The following is a 23,625-nucleotide window of genomic DNA, read 5'->3' on the forward strand; positions in this document are numbered from 1 at the left end:
TAGATTTGCCATGTCCCATGGTGAAGGAATGCCATAGTAGATAATTATTCACTTTCTTACCCACTGTCCAGTGGCATTATTTGAAGGGAGGATAATCTGAATTGAGCAGTTTAAACCACACACTGTTTGTATCATGTCCCAATGTCAAAACAGCTTGTAAATCCTGTGCATACCAAATGCAAACAGACACCAGGAACCATGAGGAGAGAACCAGGGTTCAAGGGCTGTTGAAACCCAAGACAATTGGATTTGAGGGAAAATCAGATGAGCTGGCCCCAGAGAATTGAGGATGAAGTCGATGTAAAAAGCATTATCAGGCAAGGGCACAAAACACTTTAAATGGAAGGAGTGGAGTCTGCAAGGGGGTTGGCAGTGAACAATAATGGTAAAGAAGGGGTATGCCCAAAGAATTATGGACAAGTGGTTGGGTAGCTTTCAGGGATTGGGCTCCAGGAATATTCTGAATGTCAAAATGTGATGGGTAGTGGGATATTCTGTTGATTGATAATCTTACCACACGTGTCCAACTCATCTGAATGAAAACATTCCTATGAAAGCAGATTTGTTAAAACAGGAGGGGCTTTCCAGTATTTAACCAATACCCAATGAGTGTATTCATGACCATAATAGATCAGTTAATCGTATGTACGAACAAAATAATATACATGACAATACCAGATGCACAGTTTATAAGTAACAGCAATTTAGCAATTACCATGTTTCCCAAAACAGCTCTCTTACATATTTAAATGGTGCTCCACAACTAAAGGTGTAGGGAGGTCCATCATGTTTAATGTTTCTGGTCTAGTTATAGTAGTAACAGTGTATTGAGTTTTAAGCAAGAATGTACTGTGACATTTGTCTGGTATTCTCCTCTTTTTTGAATATAACGATTTTGGTACAACTCACAAAAAACAAACTGCCAAATGAGCGCATATTTATTTATTTATTTATGCATGTAAACACCAATTAAACCTCTTCACATTTAATTGAAGCAGTGGATGCATTAGATCACACTTCAAAACATGCCTATAATTGAAACATACAGTATGAGAACTGTTTTTGCAAAATTGTTTGACAATGTCACACTCACTCAAAACTGCATTATAAGTCGTCCATCTCTCCCACGCACAAGCCTGCACACTATGTTGTGTATAATGTTTACACTCCATGTTCAACCAACTACAACACACAGACACTGTTTTCTATAATGTTAACATCACATGTACAACTAACTACAAGCACATAGGGTTATTTACTATTGACAGTTGCAATAACACACTCTGCAGCTTATATGGTATGTATTCTATATGCAGCTTGCATGTTATCTGTTGTTAGGGTTTTTGTAATAGGGCTATTCCATAACTTGGGTGGTATTTTCATTTTGTGGTAAATTGGTGGTAAAATGATGGTATTTTAGTATGGTGGTATAACAGTGGTGAGCATATCTTTAGTACGCCCCATATGATGAGACAAATCTCCTAACCCTTATATTTAGATTCTGTTTAGGGTTGATTGTAAGCGCAGATTATTGGACCTTACACATAGAGGAACATAACAGCCCCAGCTGTTTTGCCGATAACTTATTTACGAAATCGGCCTACCGTCTTTAACTGATCTGTTCAGCTTCCAGCATACACAGCTGAACACACACACACATGCAACACAGGTTTTCTAGCTTGATATCTGGTCATCCAACATTTACTTTCTATTTACTGCATGAGGTAAAAATGTTACCACCGTCGGTTGCACTATGACACCTCCCTATTATTCCCCTCATTCAAAGTAACCAACAGAGACACAAAATTGCAGCCCCACCTCTTTGGTTTTGGTGCGATTATTTTCTTTTATGCATGTAGCATTTTGAAATAGATATTGCGATACATATATTCAACATCAACACTTTTGTAGAAAATACATTTTTTTCTTACCCAAGCTTGAAACACGATGCGATTACAGAGCGTACTTTCTAAGAGAAAAGACACAAACATATATAGCACAAGCCACTTTTTATTTTTTCTGTTAAGAAAAGAAATAACAGGTCAGTTTAAAATAATGGTATAATTCTGACTATCTGACTGAAAAGGTTTCAATGTTAAAGGGAACACTAATTAAACAGGGTTCAATGTTATTTAATAGGGACTTGTTCATGGATTAATCTGGGTTAGTATTTCAATGCAAATATACATAGATGGTAAATTCATTTATAATATGGAAAAATGTTTACACGTGCCCAGTGCATTTAAATCTGCTGTCTTTGCATCTGTTTTGCTGACACCATTGAAAGTCTAGTTCACTGCCCCCCATGAACCCAATGCATTACCTTTTAATTTGCTGCCTCTACTTGCACTAAATAATTTGCTGTCTCTATTTGCCTTTATTTTTACTGACTGTCTCCATTTAAAATAATGCCATGTACCACAGTATGCTACACATCCCTCTTTTTGCTAATGTATGGAACGCTTGCGACAACCACTACATGAGGAACAACAAGCACTTTTACTAGAATGCATGCGGACAGGGCACCTCTTCTTTTCCATTGTTGTCAGCATCATGACTAACAGCCTCATCTTAATGGAAAGGACAATAAGCCATCCCCCCATTAACACAATTGAGACCACCAAAATTACCATAAGGTTTTGTACCCAGTTGAATGTGTTTCCTTCCATCAAGCCCAGGTTACTTACCGTAATATTGTCCTTTTTTAAATTCATTTTGACAGTATGCAACATTTTGTGTCCCAATAAGAATGAGTTTCTCTGGGAGAATTCAGTATTCTACATCCTCTTTTTCCTCAAGCCACCATAAAAACAAGAGTTAAAAACAATAATACAGCAATAAAATTACAAATAAATAAAAAATATGTGTATAAATGTCCATATTTGAAATGTCCATGTGTGAAATGTCCATATTCCAAAATAAACACCATAGACCTTGAATTACATGCTCATCACTTATGTAGATTTTCCATGGGATAAGCAACCTCTCCCACAGATACATCAATGTACAGAATGTATAGAAAAACAAAACCTTAAAAAAAAAAACATCTTTTGTCCACAGTCTAATATCCATTTTGGTGGAACACAGCATAGTAGTATGTTCCATAAGCCATAAATGAAAAATGAAACAAAAGTGAAAATGAACAAAACAAAATGTATATTATGTATTTTCAGTTCCTGGTACCCAGAATACTTAGTAACATGCCACTGGGATGTCCTCTCCATCCATCTCTCCTTCTCTTCACACCATTCTTCAGTCCGGGGGCTTTCCCGGGGCCTCCTCCCGTGGCATCCTCCAAGGATCCAGCGCTCCAAGGATCCGGCCCTGCCGGGGTAAGGGATTAGTCATCTCTAGAGTAAATAGAAAAAAAACAGATTAAGTACCTAGCATTAAACCATTTTCTATCCCTCTTCTGCTACAAGGCCAGATAATAAAACTGGACTTATTGTTAGCACATACTGGCTCCATAGGTTTGCCACACTGGAACAACTGCAATTAAATTCATCATTATACAAGACAAAACAACGTCCCAGATCATGCAACTAAAATAATTCCAAAAATACACTCCCCCTTAATATTTTCACCTCAAAAACCCCTTACCACTTCCCATCAACTGCTTGACCCCATGCAGAAATACACCCTGCTACAAAATGTCAAGGTAGCTCAGTTTGGGTTAGCACCATATTATGAAGAGAATAAACAACTTTTAAATGTCATGCGTGGCTCTATTCACTTCTGCTTGCCCAACAGTCCTTGTGTTTGTTTACTTGTATGCTACATCATACTTACTATTTTGTCACTGTGGTATATGCACTATGAATCATTCCCTGTTTAATGTGCATGCTAGCAGGAATACTACTGTTATGGGTTTTCATGGTTCCATTATATTTCCTGCCAAAAAGGCATGTTTACTTCAATTCTTCTGTTAGCTCTATTTTTACTCTGGTAATAAATTAGGTAGTTAGAACCTATCAACACTCACACCAGGCTAGTTTTAAATTTGTGAGTCATAAATATCTTATCAGAACACAATATCAATTTATTTCCCTCTATATATTGAGTTTCATAGTGGCTATGAGTCACTCGAATTCATTTAATAGTGGAGATCTGTTTCTAGCCCTCCTGTTGCCCTGTAATCTCCAATAGATTTCTAATACAACATTTAGCTTTGTCCTCCACACAATTATTTCATCATGACACAAGATAAAACACTAGGGTACAGTGACAATTATGCCACTGCCCTGATGAACACAACCTCGATAATTAACACCAGCAAGTTGAAACAGAACCAAGAACAAAACACTGAATGGGATGAAATTATCAAGTTAAGAAAAAGACTTATAAGGACAGAACTCCAGGGAGCTATTATGCTCGAGTACTTTAAAAACAAAGCACTGCCACAAGGGTTAACATTTCCAAATGAGCCCCGCCTATTGCTGAATAATCCTCAATTTAAACTTCAATGGAGCTACATAGCAAACCGTTGTGGGCGAGATTGGCTCATTTTAATTATCGACACAGCTAAAGAAGTATCTCAAAAAATGTATATTGACTTTAAAAAGCATGAAGATGATATTAAAAAACGAATGTCTCTAGACAATGTAAAAAAATGCCTGGAGCAAATATAAAAAGAAATGAATGATTTAATGCATACAACACACTGGAATGCATCCAACGCCTCAAAAAAGATCTTACGAAATATTGCTATGAGAAAGCCTACCCATATACCAAAGAAGGTTACAAAACAGCTGGAACCCAATCCAACTACCTTAAAAAACGTAATCGACGAGTTTGGTTTCGCGCCACATCCTGTAGCTCCAGAAATGACAGCAGTGATCCAGATAATTCAGCTGCTGGGGGCTCAAGCTCTATTATAACTATAGGGAGAGGCAACCAGAGTACCAAAAGAGGTAGAGGCAACCAGAACAACATGTCTAGAAATGTTTTATAGCAAGGCCCCAACAGGGGCAATTGGAACAGCAAAACATGCCAGACAAGGAGCAGCAATCACTTCTAGTGAACCTGACTCAATATGAACTCCCTCCAGTAGAAAAACAAGTCTTGAACAAGGGCCTAGGCTTTGTGATCTCCAAACAGCATGACCCGTTTCTCTTCCGGAGCGACTTTTCCAAACGTGAGCGTAAAATCCATCTTAATTAATTTTTCGCTGACAAAATTAATGATACCCATAACCAACAAACCAACCATACAGGGTTAAAAAATCCTTCCTTATTTTGCCCTCCGATCTATACACAATCATCAGAATCTGTCATTTTTGAAAAATTGAGTCCTGGCAGAGGTTGAAAGACTGGAAAAGAGAAATAACCCCATGTTACATAATCTGATTCGCATCGAAATGGAAGCCTTGAACTCCTGGTCAAAAAATGATTCCATCATTATAAAAAAGGCAGACAAAGGGGGAGGAATTGTAATATTAGACAAAAGTAACTACATTAATGAATGCCTTATGCAGCTAAATAACAAAAATTATTACACTAAATTAGTTGAGGACCCCACTCAAGAGCTACTCCAGATGATCGAACTGAAAGTTACAAAAGCCAAAGACCGAGGGTAGTTGAGTGAACAAGAATGATAATTCTTCATTAACATTAACTCTACCACTCCCACATTCTACTGCCTACCTAAGATTCACAAAACTCTCATAAACCCACGGGGCAGACCCATCGTAGCCAGGATAAACTCGATACTCAAGTCGCTCTCACAATTTGTGGACCACTACTTAAAAAACGACCTAGTTAAAATGAAATCATACCTGAAGCACAGCAAAGAGGTTATTAAACATTTTGAAAACTTATCATATAATGTGACAACTCAATTTCAGATTGATCTAGATATTATATCTCTCTATACCAACATTCCCCAACACGACACTCTGGAAACCATAGAGGAAATCATCCTTACAAGCACTAATACAGACCCAGTACCTACGTCTTTTATATTGTGGTGCATCGATATCTTCCTGACCTGGAATTTCTTTGAATTCCTAGGTTGTTTCTACCAACAAATTGAGGGTACAGCAATGGGGGCCAGCCCCATATGTAGATTTTTGTTTTTAAAGTTCAGCTATACACATCACCCATTTGAACAAAACCTCTCGTCCTGGGCATGCTACATCGACGATATTATAATGGTGTGGACAGGCACACAGGCCCAAGCAGAAGAATGTCTCACCTGGTTGAATCAACGTAATCACCATCTCCAATTTACAATGACAATCAAAAGGGAAGAAATCGACTTTCTAGACTTGACCATCTTTCATCATGAAGGCCATTTACTAGTTAAACCGTACCACAAAAGTACAGATAAGAACTCACTCTTGCATTACCACAACAATCATGTCAAACACCTCAAAGAAAACTTGCCGTACGGGCAGTTTTTATGGCTGACGAGAAATAGTAGCAATACAGATGCAAATGAAGAGGAGTCCATGGCCTCACAAAAAACTAAAAGAAAGGCAATACCCAAAAAAAAATGAATCATAAAAGTTTCAAAAAGGGCATTTAATAATAACCAAGAAGCCCTTAGATAAGATTAAAAAACCAACAGACGAGAGGATAGTGAGTGTCAACACTTTTACCAATCTTAGTCTCACCATCACTAATATCGTCCAGAAACAATGGAAGATTTTTGAAAATTCAACAGTGAAACTCCAATGTCCACTGTTTGCCTACAAGAGATCCATCACCATTGGTAATGGAGTCAGCAGCAGCAAATTAAGAACAAGTCGATCAGAACCTGAAAACCTCACCAGAACCTGGGGGCTCGATTCGATCATGGTTCATCACACAGTGTGCAAATTAACTTCAGAATCTAAAGAGGCAGATATAGGTCTTAATAAACCTTGGCAACAAGTACATTTTTCGAATTGCATTTCAGACTATGTCATCTATATGATTACATGTCCCTGTAACCTTAAATATATAGGTAAAATGATCAGAAAGGTGAAAACACGGATTATAGAGCACAGAAGTTGCATTAAAAATCACATTGTACTTGCCCCAATGGTAAAACATTTTATGGAACTGAACCATACATGTGAGGAATTTAAATGGACAGTCTTGATGATCATCAAAGGCAACGATAACACTATAATGAAAAGAAGCAAAGAAAAGCACAAAAGAGACTCTTGGTGCGCTCCAATTTTTTTATTTCTTATTTGACATCAGTTGGTGCTTAAGCAAATGTATATAACTTTTTTCTTCAGTTAATTATGACAAATATGTCTATACAGTTTTTGATTGAACTCCGTTCTGTATTAGCATTCATACAGTTATTGGTTTCATTTGACTCTGTATTACTTTCACACAGAGTAATTACACTGTTATAATTCACAATGTTTTTTTTGTATAGTCTTAGGTTTCCTTTAAAATATGAGCATACAAAGGGTGTAATTCATGGATTATTTGCGCCAAAGAAAACGGGATTTGTGCGCCATTCTGCCCGCAAATAATCAATGAATTACCCCCAGAGTGTTTTCTGTTCTACAGCATCTGTCATTATAGCTTTGCCAACTTCTGCCAAGGATGAAATGATTCCCTCTCACTTTATTCCCTCAACACGTGTTTCACCGTCTTGTAAAACGGTTGTTCCGGAGGGTTTTCTTCTTGTTTGTATATTTATAGAGAGTTTATGTCCTGCATGGTCTGTTCATAGGCTTGTGGGGAACAAGAAAAAGATACCAAATAATTTGCATTTTACTGAGCCCTTTATATTTTTAATTGTCATTTCTTTCTGTTTAGCAGATTAAAAAGACCAGATTCTGATCTAATATACTTACTTGCAATGTGTGAGGCTTTCCATCAGAAGATTAGTATTAAGTATCATTCTAATTTCTGTTGTTGATTTGGCCCGTTATTTGGTTTTGCTGCTGTTATTATTCGTCTTGTCTCTCTAGCTGTTAGGCATGCAAGTATTAATTTGTTTTATGAAGTGGAAAGAGAGACAAGAAAAGAATCCAAATGTGAGGTGGCTCGGATAATGGGTCCTGTTGTCTTGTGCTCTCCTATATCTAACCAATTGTGCACAAGAAGGGATTCTATTTGCTTACCGCATTTATTTTCGCTCTGATGGAATCATGCACTACCTGTCTTGGAAGTCCGATCGGGGTTGCCGATACAAATTATCTAAAATGGCCGTTTGTTTATACATGTAATTGCGTCGTGGCTTGATGACGTCATTGCATTCCGTTTTGTTTCCATGGCGTTTGTGCAGTGACGTCATAGTGTCTGTTGCGCGTATGGTTGACAGTAAGGCTTGTGAAGATTCCGTGCTAGGCCCAGTTTATTACTCAATTTAAAAATAGGCAGAGAATACTCCTCATTATCCAACATACAAGGCTACGGTCTATATGGGCAAGATAATTTAGTATAATTAATGAAAATGCAAATAAGCATTTGTGTTACTGGTTTCTTACGTAGCACTTAATTATTGGATTTTGACATTTAACTTCTAGTAGACATATGTAATGGTTTCCCGATTAATGCTGACATTTTTTAAATTTTCAAATGCTTGTTTATGGTAATAAGTATAGTGTATGCTCTATTTATATAGCGATTATTTCAGTTGACCGAAAAGCTCAGTCTTATGTATTCCTGGTATCTAGTGCTTTCAATGGCAGTGTCTGTAACCTGTTTCTTGTTTGTGATGCATCTAATAGTGTCACAGAATGAAGGATTTACTGCTGTTTGGATGATAAAAAATATGAACACATTTTGCATTCGACATTTGTTGCAAATATCACACTTGGTAAAATTATAAGAGAGAGTCATCATAGCGTTCAATTGTAGGACACTTTTCATAAGAATTCTGGGTCAGAGTTCAAACCGATGTTGCAGCAGTCTAGGTTACAGATCCAAATAGCTTCTCTCTGTCGTAGCATTTTTTCTCTACTGCCTGCCCTGGGTGGGGGTCGAACTATTTAAAGTCCAAAGTATCTAATCTTCTCTGTATTTGCTCCAGCGTGTTCCATTTCCAAATGTTTACCTAGAGGGTATCTTATGTCAAGATTTTTAACTATAAAGAAAAGAATACTACTTGAAAAAGAACAAAAACTCATCTTCCTTACTAAAAGTGATGAGCAAGGCCTCAACGAAGCCATAGAGTGGCATTAAACCTGAATACTCAATCAGGTAAGCAATATAACGAATGGACGTGCTCGATGGCTGTAACTGCTTACATTGCACAAATACGATATATGTCCCTAGCACTCTAAAAATCCCATTCTTTGTCAATCCACGAGCTGTGGGCCATCTATAAAAACAGCCGAAAGGTGAATTCATTGGCATTAGTGTAATTTTCTAGTTGTATAATCACAGACTATTTGTAATTATCGCTTTACATCCACCCCTATATTTTAGCTTTTAAACCTCTAGAGGGACATATCAAAATTCGAAAAAACACTAGTAGATATATTTACTCCATTAACTTAATAGATATACACGTCGGATACACGGCTATTAAAAAGGGATTTATTTCCCGGCGTTAACACTAATTTTTTCAGTGTTTGCAATAATAATAAAAGAAGGACTCCAGCGCAATATATATCCACTTAAGATGGCGGCCGCTACACCTTAGAGTTTATCGCGGCACTAGACGGAAGAGATCTACTCTCCACAGATGGCTAAATCTAGAAACGCTAGAGTCATACAAGCAGAAATATTTTTAACCAGAAAGGTCTCCAAAGCCGATTACCAACTGCCAACCTAAGAGCAATATTAGCCCCTGATCTTTCCAAATTTCACTAAACTCAAGCATACTTCCTTCCAGACACTGTAACGGTGAACCGGAATATAACTGCCCCTGGAATTATTGTAGCCTCCTCCTCGGTTTCTACTTAACAGCAGACCTGGAGTTCTGTACTAGACGTTGAACCTCGAGCTAGCGACAACAAATCAATGTAAGAGCCCATTTCACTAGGTAGTATACATATAAACATTGGAGTTTAACCGAGTGACAAGGTTTTTCCTCTTGATCTTAAATGCAGCGACCCATATAGGGTTGACCATAGGAACATCTTGCCTCATATAGAAGAAGTGGCGCCATATAAAGCACAAAGACATTTATTCTGCCCTTAATCAAAGGCTTACCTACAAAAGGTAGGGTTTATACTTACTATTGGAGTTTATAATGAGTGCATCTAGGGGTTAATCGATCTTGTGGCTACCAGATAGCTAAATCCTACTAATTTAATTTCAGGTCAAGCTACCCTCCAGGTGCCACTGACTACAGATGAAAATCTCATGCTATTATCAGGATACTATCTAGCGAGGACTAACTACACACACTAGATCAGTTAATTAATATATCCTGTCTATTCCTGATACAATTAGAGTGTCTGTAAAAGTTTGAGCAACTTTAGCTTATTGTTCTCTTTATGTGTTCTATCAACAGCCACACCAGACTGAATGAATAGAAGATTTTGTACTGTGGACAAGTGTTGGAATTGTTTTCGACCAATGTTTGTTTTATTGTAATAGAAACTAAAGTGTGACACATCTCCTGATGAAAGTTTCATGAATTATATAAGAGAACTGAAACATGTTGAGTTCTTTAGCCTAGTAAAGTGTCCTACTAGGAACCATTTTGGAACCCAGTCCTAGGGTTGGATAACTAAAAGACGATGAAAGCTTCTAATGTTGTCTGTAATTAATCGTGTCAATTACATATACACCATCCTAATCCATTTAGGACACTCTATCACTAAAATGTTGTTAATGTTTTAATAGGTGTGTTCTAAAACGGATACTTTATTGCCACAACAACTGATAAATGTTGGATTTTTAGTCCAGAAATATTTTTTTGTGAATAAATTGATATTGTGTTTTGATAAGATATTTTTGACTCACAAATTTAATTAGCCTGGTGTGAGTGTTGATAGGTTCTAACTACCTCATTTATTACTAGAGTTCAATTTTCACAAAATAAGGTAGAGTTCTCCACTTTTGTGGTTGATTTGGGTTTCCCTCTTTATATTGAGCCCAATTTCTCTGCTTTTCATTCACCCAGTCTCAACCTGCTCAAGCGTTTTCACCTTGTGCCTTAAATGGCAGGGCTTAATATGGTTTACATGTATGAAGTGCTCTATGGCCACTTCGCCCTGCTTTCTGACAATTTTATATACCACAGGGGATACCATGTCTATAATTTCAAACGGCCCTTGCCAAGCTGCTAGAAATTTAGGGTTTTTATGTTTATTTTTCCCAAAGTGGTACTTATAAACCTGATCACCTACCTTGTATTCCCTTATAGATGTCTTTCTATCATAATATGTTTTTGCACCATCATCAGCTCTCTGATGCATGTTGTAAGTGCGTCCTCAATTCCTCTACATATTCATGAATTGTGGAGGCATTCACTAGTGTTTGCTCATGCGTCCTGTACAGTAAATGTTGAGGGAATATCATTTTTCTTCCTGTCAATATCTCATGAGGGCTAATACCAGTTGATTTAGCGGGAGTTGATCTAATGGCCATTAATAACAAAGGCAACCGAAAATGCCAACTAGATCTTGCCTCAGCTACACATTTTTTTAGTATGTCTACAATAGACCTATTGCTTCTCTCCACCCCACCTGAGGAAGATGGCCGATATGCAATGCGCTAGTGAAATGACTTCCCCGGTCTGATTCTATTCTTTGAGGTAACACAAATCTTGAAAATATATGATTCACTAATAGTGTGGCTGCTGTTTGCCCACTGCTATCCGGTGCGGGAATACATTACAACCACTTGGACATCAGCCACACAAAGGTTAATAAATATTTATGTCCCCTGGCTGATCTTTTTACAGGCCCAACATAGTCGATTTGCAAATCTGACCATGGAAGGGTCAAACCTCTTTTCATTAATGGAGTTCTATGCATATGTGAAGCGGGTTCATATTGTGCACATACCAAACACCCTCTGGTGTATAGTCCAACATCTTGGGACATATGTGGCCGGTAAGCATAGTCTTTTACAATTTCCAATGTTATTTGTAAGCCCCTGTGTCCTGCAGTTATTGCATCATGTGCATGATGTAACATCAGTCCTCGAAATGACAGAGGCAGCACCCATTGGATTTGTCCTCTTATAGATTCTGTTGTGTAGTGCCTATCTGTGATGTGCCTTGTGTATGTGTGGTTGGGTAAAGGAGGGAGGTGTGTTGTGTAGTGCCTGTCTATGATGTGATGTAGCTGGTGATGTCATGTGGAGTGTTGATGGGTGAATGGTGGAATGTTCTGTGTGAGGGTTCTCAGTTGTGGCAGTTGAATCTGGCCTGCCTGGGTGATGAGAGCCGGTGTTGTCTATGTATATATCTGTTATGTCCTAAGTGTAACAGTAACACTAAATATGGTAATAAACCTACTTGAAGCAAGCTTAATCAACCAGGAACCTGCTTCATTTCTGATTCCCTAATAATCAAACCATCTTTTAGCCTAATTCTCTTTTTGTCTTTGAACAATACCCTCAGCTCTTCTTTTCCTTTGCAACTGTTTTCAGACAGAGGATTTTGTTCTGCATCTACCAAATGATTTTAAAATAGGCCTGAAATTGGATCTTCTTTTTGTGCTTTGATCAGATCCTCATCTGGGGTATCATAACTCCATTGCACTACAGGCTGTTTGATTTCCTTTGGAGATTTGGAGTGTGTGATTGCATCTACCTGTATTTCACCCAGTAGATGTTCAATAGGAATCAACTCTCCCATAACTGCACCAATTTTGGCCAACTGATCTGCTTTATCATTTCCCTCCTTGTCCTCTCCTGGCGCCTTTAAATGGCCACTGATTTTTCTCCAGTGTACTACTAAATCATATCTGATACCAGTTTGTCTATGGCTTGAATCATCTTATCATGTTTAAGGGGTTTGTTATTATATGTGAGCATCCCTCTTGCGTTCCAGCCAGGTAAATACTCCACAAACCTATTTTGCGCACTATCAGAATCAGTCACCAAAACTATCCCTTTGAATTTATTTTAAACTGCAGTAGCAATTGGCCTATAAATGGCAGCTAGTTCTGCTATTTGGCTACTCCTAGCTCCAATTCTCAGGCTTGCTCTTGGTATGTTGTTACATTTAAAGCAAATATTTCCTATCCCTGCCACAAGTTTTTTTTCTTCATTATTTCCACATGATATGTGCATCCATCCACATACACTGTTGGCAAACCTCCACACACCTCTTCATTGAAAGCTATATGTGGGGATTGTTCAAATGCATTAAAATTGGTCTCTATTTCTGTTTCATCATGCAAGCATTTAGCTGCGCAATCATGCACATCTGCCAGGCCTTGAGCAACTGGGCTCTTTTTATTTTGAACATATTTTACTTCTACAGGGAATCCCTGCAATGCCAACATCCAGGAAGTAATCATAGACTGTGCCAAATTACCTGACCTAATTATTTTACTTTGCAGAAAATAGTAGGGGTTGGTGATTTGTGTCAATAATTACTTTTTCTCCTTGAATGATGGGACGGAAGTGCTGCAATGCCTCACAGTGGTTAGTAGTGTTTTCTCACATTCACTGAATTTAGTTTCAACCTGAGATAATGCCTTGCTCCCATAGGCAATAGTTTGGTGATTAAAATCATGCCTCTGAGACAACACAGCTGACATGCATTGGTCAGTGAATCCTGTTTCTACCAAGAAATCCTGGTTCTTTATGGGGGAGTCCTAAAACAGCGCCTTTATAAAACATTCCTTCAGTTTAGCCACTGCTTCACATTGATCCTTTTCCCATTTCCAGGGTACACCCTGCTTCAGCAATTTGGTTAAGGGTTGAGTGATCTCTGCGTAATTCCCAATAAACTTCCTGTTATATCCTGTCATCCCTAATAAGCTCTTCAATACTTTAAAGTTAGTAGGATCTTTCAACTTCTGTATTGCTTACACCTTTTTCTTTTGTGGATTCAACCCATGCTCAGTCACTTCATAGCCTAAGAAATGTACCATCTTTTTGCACCATTGTGCTTTCTGCAAAGCTACTTTGGCTCCTGCCTTCTGTGACTGGCCAGGCACATGTCTAATTTCATTGAAATGACTGTCATGTTTTCATTTTTAACCAGCACATCATCTACATAAACTATGTTCCCCCTTTGTGCTGCATTGGGGAGCACTTTTCTCAAAAATATTCCAAATTCACTTCCACTATTGACATACCCAAAGGGTGTTGTGGACCACGCATATTGGGTTTTATCAAACGAAAATGCAAACAAATGTTGTATTTCTTCAGCCAGTGGCCCACACCAGTATCCAGCTGTAAGATCCAATGTGGTAAACACCTTTGACCTATGGACCTGTGCGAGACCTTGATCAGTAAATGGAAGTGGCCACCTAGAAACATGCACTCTTTTGTTTAATTCTCTTAAGTCTGCACACAAACGCCATTGACCATTTGGTTTTAACACACCCAAAATGGGAGTGTTTGAGGTACTGTGAATGGGCCTAGTAATTTCTCTGGATTCAAAATGTTTAATGATCTCAGCCAATGATTTCAAACATGCTAGTGGCAACCAATACTGACACACAAACACCGGATCCCTACCATATCCCTCTGGTAATGTGGCAACATGCAAATCAGTTAGGCCGCAATCATATGCATCTTTGGCAAACACCTCTTTAAAATAAATGATTTTTTTTCTCAAATCATTCCTTCCCTCTTCATTTGTGCATGCATCTGCAGTCTGAATTTGTTCCTCTACCATTTTCAAAAATTCTGGGAAATCCCCCAATGGAGGAACCTCTGTGCGCTCCTCTAACCGTGTGGCTGTATCTCTTTGTAGAGTTGCCACCTTTAAATATGTTGGAATAAACTCTTCCATTTCAATACACTGTTTCTCTGTTTCACTTTCTGTTTAAATCAAATAATATGCAATTCTCTTTGTGACAGCACACAGTCTCACTTGAATCATAAGGGTATACAGACTGAATTTTGAATATTCCTTTAGGTTGGGAGTTCAGAGACTCTGGCACCTCCCCCTTTGCATTCACATATCTTTCCGGAATATTCCCAATTATTTCATTACTGAAATCTGCAGCATAATGTGATTTTTGTATTGCCATTCCTAATACTGCATTCTCTTCTAAATAAATATCTTGCCATCCTTTATTATCCACCAGTATCTTGATTGGTTCATCCCCAATCTCAACCAGTGGTGTATATTCACATTCTAGCCCTTCCTGCATCATGGATTCATTTAGATACACAAATGCATCAGAACCCTTCATATGCTGACCCTTTCTGTGTTTTATCATTATTGTAACTTGTTTGGTGAATGCAGGAATAGTAACATCCTTCTTCACCTATAGCTCAATTGCATATGGCACCAACTGCGCACAATGATAAGCCTGTCTCTTGTCTTCAACTCAGGTGCAGGTCCCTCTAACCTGGAACACACTTTTTGATTAATAAAGTTCAACACCGTGCACATTCTGTGCATAATGTCATTTCCCAAATAAATGTTATCCTGTGTCCCACTCACTATCCGCACATTATGACAAATAGTTTTCGGCCCAATGGTCATTTTTAGCATCTTCCTACCATTCTGTTCCCTGAGTTCGGATCATCTAACCCAATAACGTGTTGATTTTTTATTCTGAATTTTGGGATCTCCTCCCTGCCAGTTATTTGCTGGAATAATTTTTCATTAATGAAACTTCTTACCTGGTCAAGTGCTAATATCTCAGAATTACCATGCACACGGATAGGGATACATGGCTGCCCATCTCCCATGTGTACTTTAGAAAGGCTTGAAATGTGTTTCTCTGTGTTCATCTATTTCTGTTTTCTATTATTTCTTGGTGTCCAAATAAATCTCTAGAGACTGTTTCTCTTCATCACCTCGCATTTCACCTTGACACATTAGAATGACGGTGACACTATGCACATAACCATTTTGAAGATACACTTCCACTGCCTCATCTAATTTAGCCACAGTATGGCATTCTTTTATACTGTTGTTTTGTGACCTTACTTTCATAGGCCTCAATGGCTTCTTGGCTAGGGGCCATAAAACTCCATTTACCCCATCAATGAGGGGCGACAACCTCTTCAGGCAATCTGTTCCCATCAAAAATGGAATTTCATTGAGAGATGTGATCGACACTTCCTGTCTCACCCTGTGTTTTCCTATATTTATGTCAACCTCAGTGACACCTTCAATAGGTATCTTCTCACCATTGCAATTATGCACTGGGCCTTCATTTTGTTTCACTTTGATATGATTTTGTGGGGATCTCCCTTCAGTGATACTTTTTTACCAAATCTTTGGACATAATCGTGGCCTGTGTACCTGTGTCAATCATTGCAAATGCATTGCACTTCTCTTCCACAGTATTAGGAGCATAATACCTGTCCTCAACTTCTTCCAGCACACACAAAACGTGTGAATATTTACTGATTTCAGGACTCACTTTTCTCAGGCCCTTTTCACTTTTTGCCAAACACAGGGGCAAGTGAAATGATACCTTTCCCTCCTTTTCGCGCATCTTATTTTGGGAATCTTTGTCTATCTTTCCATGTTCCGAAACCATCTGGAGTGTAGCCACTGTTCGCCCCTCTGTTCGGGGACCATCAGGGCACCATCAGCGTTCACACTACAGTTTATTGACTAAACATCCTCACAAAAATCATGTGGTAGCTTGTCATTTTCTAGCTCAGAACACCTTTTTGCCTCTTGTGTGGTTCCTGTTCTCTCAGTCTCTTGGAATATGTGTGGCACAAAGTTCTCTTCAGGTGACTGGCCTGTGCCCTCCTTTTGAGCGCTCATTTTTCCTGTCTGCATTTGAGCATTATTTTGTCTATCAAGGGAGGACATTTTAACCACTAATCCTACCTTTTTATCAGGTGTTTTTATCATAACATGTGATGTCCTTTTTGAATCTGTCTCTCTGCTCCTTTGGATTTTCTTGGTAATTTAATCCTTTCTGTCTTTCATTTGTGCACACTTCGATGGTCTGGTTTAACCGCCAATTAAACCACACACCCTTTTTGTTTGGGTGTGTACTGTTTATTTCATTTTCGTTGATGGTTATTTTCATGTTTGAATCAGCAAGCAATTCAGGACCATTACACAAAACTGGTTGATGGGATTCTGTACTTTTATCATTGCAGAGGCTACTACATAGTCACTTATTATCAGAGCACACAAGATCACGCCTTTGACATTCTGCAACATCACTTTGTGGCTGCTTTTGAACTGCACAGAGTTTTCCTATTTGCTCAGACAACATTTTAACTTGGGCCTCCAGGCATTGAAATCTGTCAATTTCCCTGGAATCTTTTCTTTGTTGCCTAGGCCGATACTGGTTAAATTCACCCTGGTTGGATCTGTTTTGGTACCTCTCAGGTGATTGATTTCTATTTAAATTGTATCTGAACTCTTGAGTCATAGGAGGTGGAGAACACGGTGTGACTATCCCTTGGCTGTGGTCGACCGGTGGTGGTGACTGATTATAATGGCGCGGGACATAGTTCAGGTTTTGTCTTTCATTTTGTGGGAACTGTGTCCTGTTCTGATTGCCATTTTCAATTAACCAATCCACATATGTCTTGATTGCCATACACAATAGTGTTGGGGTCAAATCTGCTCTGTGCCCCCAGCGTCTGGTATGGGCCATTGTGTATTTGACTTTGATTTTGATTGTTATTTATGCCTGACATATCGGTCCGGTACCATACCCTAGGTCTGTCTCCCATATGGCTACGACTAATGTAATTTTCTCTATTGCTCAGATCATGTGGTTGGAACATAGGTGTTTGGGGTGGCGTCCTCTGTGGCACGCCCCTTTGATCATATGTCATACTATTCCTTATCTGATTTTGGGCTGATTCTAGTGGCATTTTGGTAGATTTTATCTCCATTACCGATGGGGTGGACTCTCTAGATTTTGATTTTGCCTGTTTATTTCTAGCTCCCTCTTCACTCTGATGATATATTACCTCGTACAGTTTAGTCCCTTGTTCTACAATCCTGTCTAGCGATTTTTCCCAATCAAATTCGTGAATCAACTGTGATATAATGTATTTTTGTAGCCCATAAAAATATGCAGTCTTAAATTCAGCAGAATTAGGGCTAAAAGATACATCAAAGCGGGAGAATGCTCTTTTTAATTCCTGGAGGAACTGGCGAGGCGACACATTTGGCTTCGCTGTCATGGTATACACTGCTTTTTTGGCATCTTGCAATGACTGTTATGTTGAGAAGTGATGTCTAACCTCTTTTTCAAATTCTGCCCATGACAGGTTTTCTTATTCATTTAGACTTCTGATAATGCCAACAGTGGCAGAATCGAGAGTTAGGTGAAATAACTGTCTCTACTGTGCCCTAGGTATTTGAAGAGCTTTAAGTATATAATGCACCGTTTCCAAGTGATCCTCTATGCAAAAATCGCCTCCCTTTTGAACGGTTTAATCAAGGTCTTGATTGATTTCATTATTTTAATTGGACTTCTTGGCGCAATATGTGTAGTTGCATTATTCTGTTGCTCATTCCTTCTCTAAGATGGATAGGGCTGATGGCAACCACCGGCGGGTGAGTCAAACCCCCCAAATGGGTTACAATCAGCCCTAACCACCGGTATAGTTACTGGTACATTGCTCCCTTTGCAGAGTTGGGGGTTGTCTCAATCCCATTAAATGTGGTGTCTTGTTGTCTTTCCTGCGATTTAAAACAGGACATTTGCTGTTCTATATCTTTGCACCTTTTATGAAGTATTTCTATCTCCTGACAAAGGGTAGAGTTCTCACCATTAATCTTATTAATCAGGGCTTGCATTTCATTTATTTGTATTTGACACTGATTAAATCCTCTGTCCTTCTTGTCATTTTCCTGTAGCATTTTGGCCATTTCTTGTTCAATAGCCTGAAACTCGTTTTCCCTCTCCATGTTGACCTTTTGGAGCATTTGCATTTACAAAACAGTGTCCTTTTTATTCTGTCGAATAGCATCTATAACTCCTTTTAATGGTTTCAGTTCCTGATCACTCTCCACAAACTGTCTCCTTCTCTGAGTTGTTTGTCTAATTCACTGCATTTAGATTGCATCTCTCTGTTACATGACTCCAATTCCAATTTTAAATTCTTTTCCTGCTTACTTGCCTCATCCAGCTTAATCTATAATATGTTAATTAACTCCTCGTCATTCTCCTGCAGTCTTAAAGTACGATTTAAAAGAAACCACATGTTTGCAGAGAGCCTTATCAAACAATCTTTTTCAGCATTTTGTCTACAGCTCTAAATAATCTCCAGAGGCAGACTTGAATTATGCTGCCTGCTTCAAAAATATAATTTAATGGCTCTTTTTGCACTTTCCCACAAATGCGGTAACGCCAAAGGACATTTTCTGATGACCATACCCCATGAGCAAATAGCTTTGCCACCAGGTATTTCACCACCTCAGAAAATGAGGCCTCTATTTGTGACATAATGATACAGGGCCTCATTACGACCCAGGCGGTAAGGGGTTAACGGCAGCGTTAACAGCGCCGACCCTTACTGCCTGAGTACGAGGTCCCTTAGCGCCATGGCGCTTTTAACACCTGCTTTTAGCAGGTGTTAAAATCCATGGCGCTAAGGGACCATGGAGTTAATTACGCCACCGTAATTTACGGTGGCGTAATTAACGCCTTCCCCACTCCCATTATACCCTATGGGGCAAAAATGGGAATGGGGAAGGGTAAATGGGGATTGGGGACTTACCGCCCCGCCAAGGTCGGAATGGGGCGGTAAGTCCGCCAACCACCATGGCGTAAACGTAGTTTACGCCATGGTGTTAAAGTCACGGCCCAGGCGGTAACTTACCGCCTGGGTCGTAATGAGGCCCACAGTGTGCAACGCTACACTAATCTCACAGAATGAGTTCCCTTTAATTGCACCAATGGCTGTGTGGAACACACTTGCCATGCCCAGTAACTGCTCTACAGTCTGTTCCCACAAGGCCAACGCACCAAAATATATTAGGGTTTTTGTAGTAGGGCTATTACATAACTTAGGTGGTATTTCATTTTGTGGTAAATTGGTGGTAAATTGGCAGTATTTTAGTATTGTGGTATAACAGTGGTGAGCCTATCTATAGTACTGCCCTATATGATGAGACAAATCTCCTAACCCTTATATTTATATTCTGTTTAGGGTTGACTGTAAGTACATATTATTGGACCGTAAACATAGAGGAACATAACATCCGCAGCTGTTTTGCCGATAACTTATTTACGAGATTGGCCTACCGCCTTTAACGGATCTGTTCATCTTACAGCATGCACAGCTGAACACACACACACATGCATCACATGTTTTCTAGCTTGCTATCTGGTCCTCCAACATTTACTTTCTCTTTACCACATGAGGTAAAAATGTTACTGCCGTAGGTTCCACTATGACGCCTCCCTATTATTCCCCTCATTCAAAGTAACCAACACAGACACAAAATTGCAGCCCCACTGCTTAGGTTTTTGTGCGATTATTTTCTTTTATGCATGTAGCATTTTGAAATAGATGTTGCGATACATATATTACACAATCAACACTTTTGTATAAAATACATGAGCCAGCTTGTACACAGTGAAAACATATTTGTTTCGTTCCAAACTTGAAACACAATGTGATTACAGAGCATACTTTCTTGAGAAAAGACACAAGCACTTTTCATTTTTTCCGCTAAGAAAAGAAATAACAGCTCAGTTTAAAATAATGGTTTAATTCTGACTATCTGACTGAAAAGGTTGCACTCTCTCCGCATTCTCCTCAATTTCCACAGATACTCACATCAAAACTGTGAAGTCTCTGTGCTGTTATCAGGAGAAGCCCTCTCTCTGACGGGGTTATCAGCAAAGGGAGTGTTGCAAATGCTGTGCTGGTTTTGCCACCAACGAAGGTCAGCTCACAGCCCCAGCTTCCTCTAAAGGCCTGGACAGCTTGGCTCTACCCTCTGTCTGCTCTGCTCTCCCCTTCTTCCGCGGACAGCAAGAACAGACTGCCCCACCTTTTTCTGCCTCCTTCATTTATAGATCAGCCCTGTCAGTCAAAACTACCTCATGCCCTTTTCCTGATGCTTCTATCACCCCAGTAAGCTTCTAGAACCATAGCATTTCTCTGTCCAATCACCCAGCGAGGGCCTACATGTATACATTTTGTATCCAGCACAGGACAATAGCGCTTTCAAAATGAATAATACAGCAAATGTCTTCTTCTTGCACGTTCACGATTGCACTGAATAACAACAGAATTTTCCATCTGAGCCACCTTACATTTCAATGTTTATGGGAACACTAATTAAACAGGGTTCAATGTTGTTTAATAGGGACCTGTTAATGGATTAATCTGGGTTCGTTTTTCAATGCAAAACTACACATACATGGCGAATTCATTTATAATATGGAACAATTTTTACACGTGCTCAGTGCATTTAAATCTGCTGTCCTTGCATTAATTACACCATTGAAATTCTAGTTCACTGCCCCCATGAACCCAATGCATTACACTTTAATTTGCTGCCTATACCTGTGCTAAATAATTTGCTGTCTCTATTTGCCTTTATTTTTACTCACTATCTCCACTGAAAATAATGACATGTACCACAGTATCCTACACTATGCAATACAGTTCTATCCCTGCATAACTCTATTAACAACCAAAACACTGCATTGGGAAGCAATGTTTTTTACATTCAGCTGGATATACATCTTCACACACATTTTCTTAGTATTGTTTTTCTAAAGGCCTCTGCAACCTCCTTATTTCTCAGGCTGTAGATCAGGGGATTTAACATTGGGATCACCACTGTGTAGAACAGAGAAGCCACTCTGTCGTGGTCCAGGGAGTAACTGGAGCTCGGCCTAAGATACATGAAGAACACAGTCCCATAGAACAATATAACACAGAAAAAGTGTGACGAGCAGGTGGAGAAAGCCTTGCTCCTGCCTTCCGAGGTGCGTATCCTCAGGATGGCAGAAACAATGTACCTGTAGGAAATTATGATAATGGTAAGGCTTACAGCCAAGATGCTACCAGCCACAAAAAAAACACCTGCCTCATTCAGTAAGGTGTCAGAGCAGGACAATTTTAGCAGAGGAGGGACATCACAGTAGAAATGGGTGATCTTATTTGGCCCACAGAATGACAGCATGAAGGTACATGTTGTGTGTATCACAGCTATCATTAAGGCTAGTGAATATGACCCAGCTGTAAGATGTATGCATACTCGTTTTGTCATGAAGACATTATAAAGTGAAGGATTACAAACAGCAATGTATCGGTCATAGGCCATAGCCACAAGCAGAAAAATCTCTGTGCAACCCATGAAAATGAAAAAGAACAGTTGTGTTATACAACCGTGCATTGAAATAGCCTTCCTTTCTGAGAAGAAATTGACCAACATGTTGGGTGTGATAACCGATGTGTAACTGCAGTCTACAAAGGCCAAATTAGTGAGCAGAAAATACATTGGGGTCTGAAGACGAGGTGAGATCCTTATCACAGCCATAATGCTGATATTCCCCAGTAGAGTGGCAATGTAGAACAGGAGGAAGAGCACAAAAAGTGGAGTCTGCAGCTTCGGGTCATCAGTAAGACCCAGGAGGATGAATTCTGTCACTGATGTCCAGTTTCTTTCTTTCATCAGTTCAGATACTGGGACCTGCAGGGATGGTAAAGCACATTGTATAACATACATTTTCTAATTCAAAAAAAGAGATTTCAAAATGCAGATTACATCTATCATTCATAACCAGTTCCCTTTGGCTTTTGGTCCTGGACACTTTTACCTTGAGCTTACAGTAGACCTATCAGCAGTAATATCTGTTGTGCATTACCTCAAAGCAAATCAGTTTGGAGTGGATGTGATATATAGTCAGAAAAATAGAAGTCTTGTGAAGAAACTAGGATTGACGGGTCAGCTATTAATTGCTAGGATGCAATGTAAATGGGAAAAAGTTGCACTAAAGTAAGAACCATTCATGTAACATAACATACATCCCAGAATAGATTTAGGAGTCATATGCAATGGGTGAAATCAAACTTCTGATTGATCAATCTAGTATAGAATATGGGAAACATTAATGAAAACAATGACATGTAATACACAAAAACTAGAATTGACCTAAAGCGGCCATAAAATGAGGCTCAACAGATCCTTTCAAACAGTTAGTTGGAGATGCCATGAAGGCGGTTGGAGGCACATAACTGTAATAAGATGTGCATTTTCTCTCTTGGAATTTGCAGTTTACCATAAAAGTGTCCTCAAATGGAAAATTCGATCAAATCAATTTAATGTAATGTCACTCCAGGAGACTTGTAAAGAATACATGTTTCCAGACAGTCATTTGACTATCAATAAAGAGGTATAATTAAGTACATTTTATAACTTGGGAATGCAAAAAAAACAAATGGGCAATACCTCTCCTCAAACCTTTTAGTAGGAGATTTCCTGGGAGTTGGTGCTTCAAACAAAGCACTGACTAGACAAGGTCAGCCACAAAACTGGGTGCTGCACACCAGAGAGGTTTTTAAGTTAAAAAAAAGAGGAATAATTAAGGCTTGATGACCCTTCCTAAAAATGTCAGAGGTTCAGGACCCATGCTAAAGAATGATAAAACCGAAGAAATATTGATAATATTGATAATGAACC

General features: G+C 39.0%; 1 protein-coding gene across 1 annotated transcript; it reads right to left on the minus strand.

Moving 5' to 3' along the window:
* Window positions 1-21,684: 21,684 nt before the first annotated feature.
* LOC138514535 (olfactory receptor 8U3-like) lies at window positions 21,685-22,623 on the minus strand. The gene has a single exon (XM_069630001.1). The coding sequence runs from the start codon at window positions 22,615-22,617 to the stop codon at window positions 21,685-21,687; it is 933 nt and encodes a 310-aa protein (XP_069486102.1). The 5' UTR covers window positions 22,618-22,623.
* Window positions 22,624-23,625: the final 1,002 nt, after the last annotated feature.

This window comes from Ambystoma mexicanum, chromosome 12, assembly GCF_040938575.1.
Source record: "Ambystoma mexicanum isolate Mex_15411 chromosome 12, UKY_AmexF1_1, whole genome shotgun sequence".
NCBI classification, from domain to species: domain Eukaryota; kingdom Metazoa; phylum Chordata; class Amphibia; order Caudata; family Ambystomatidae; genus Ambystoma; species Ambystoma mexicanum.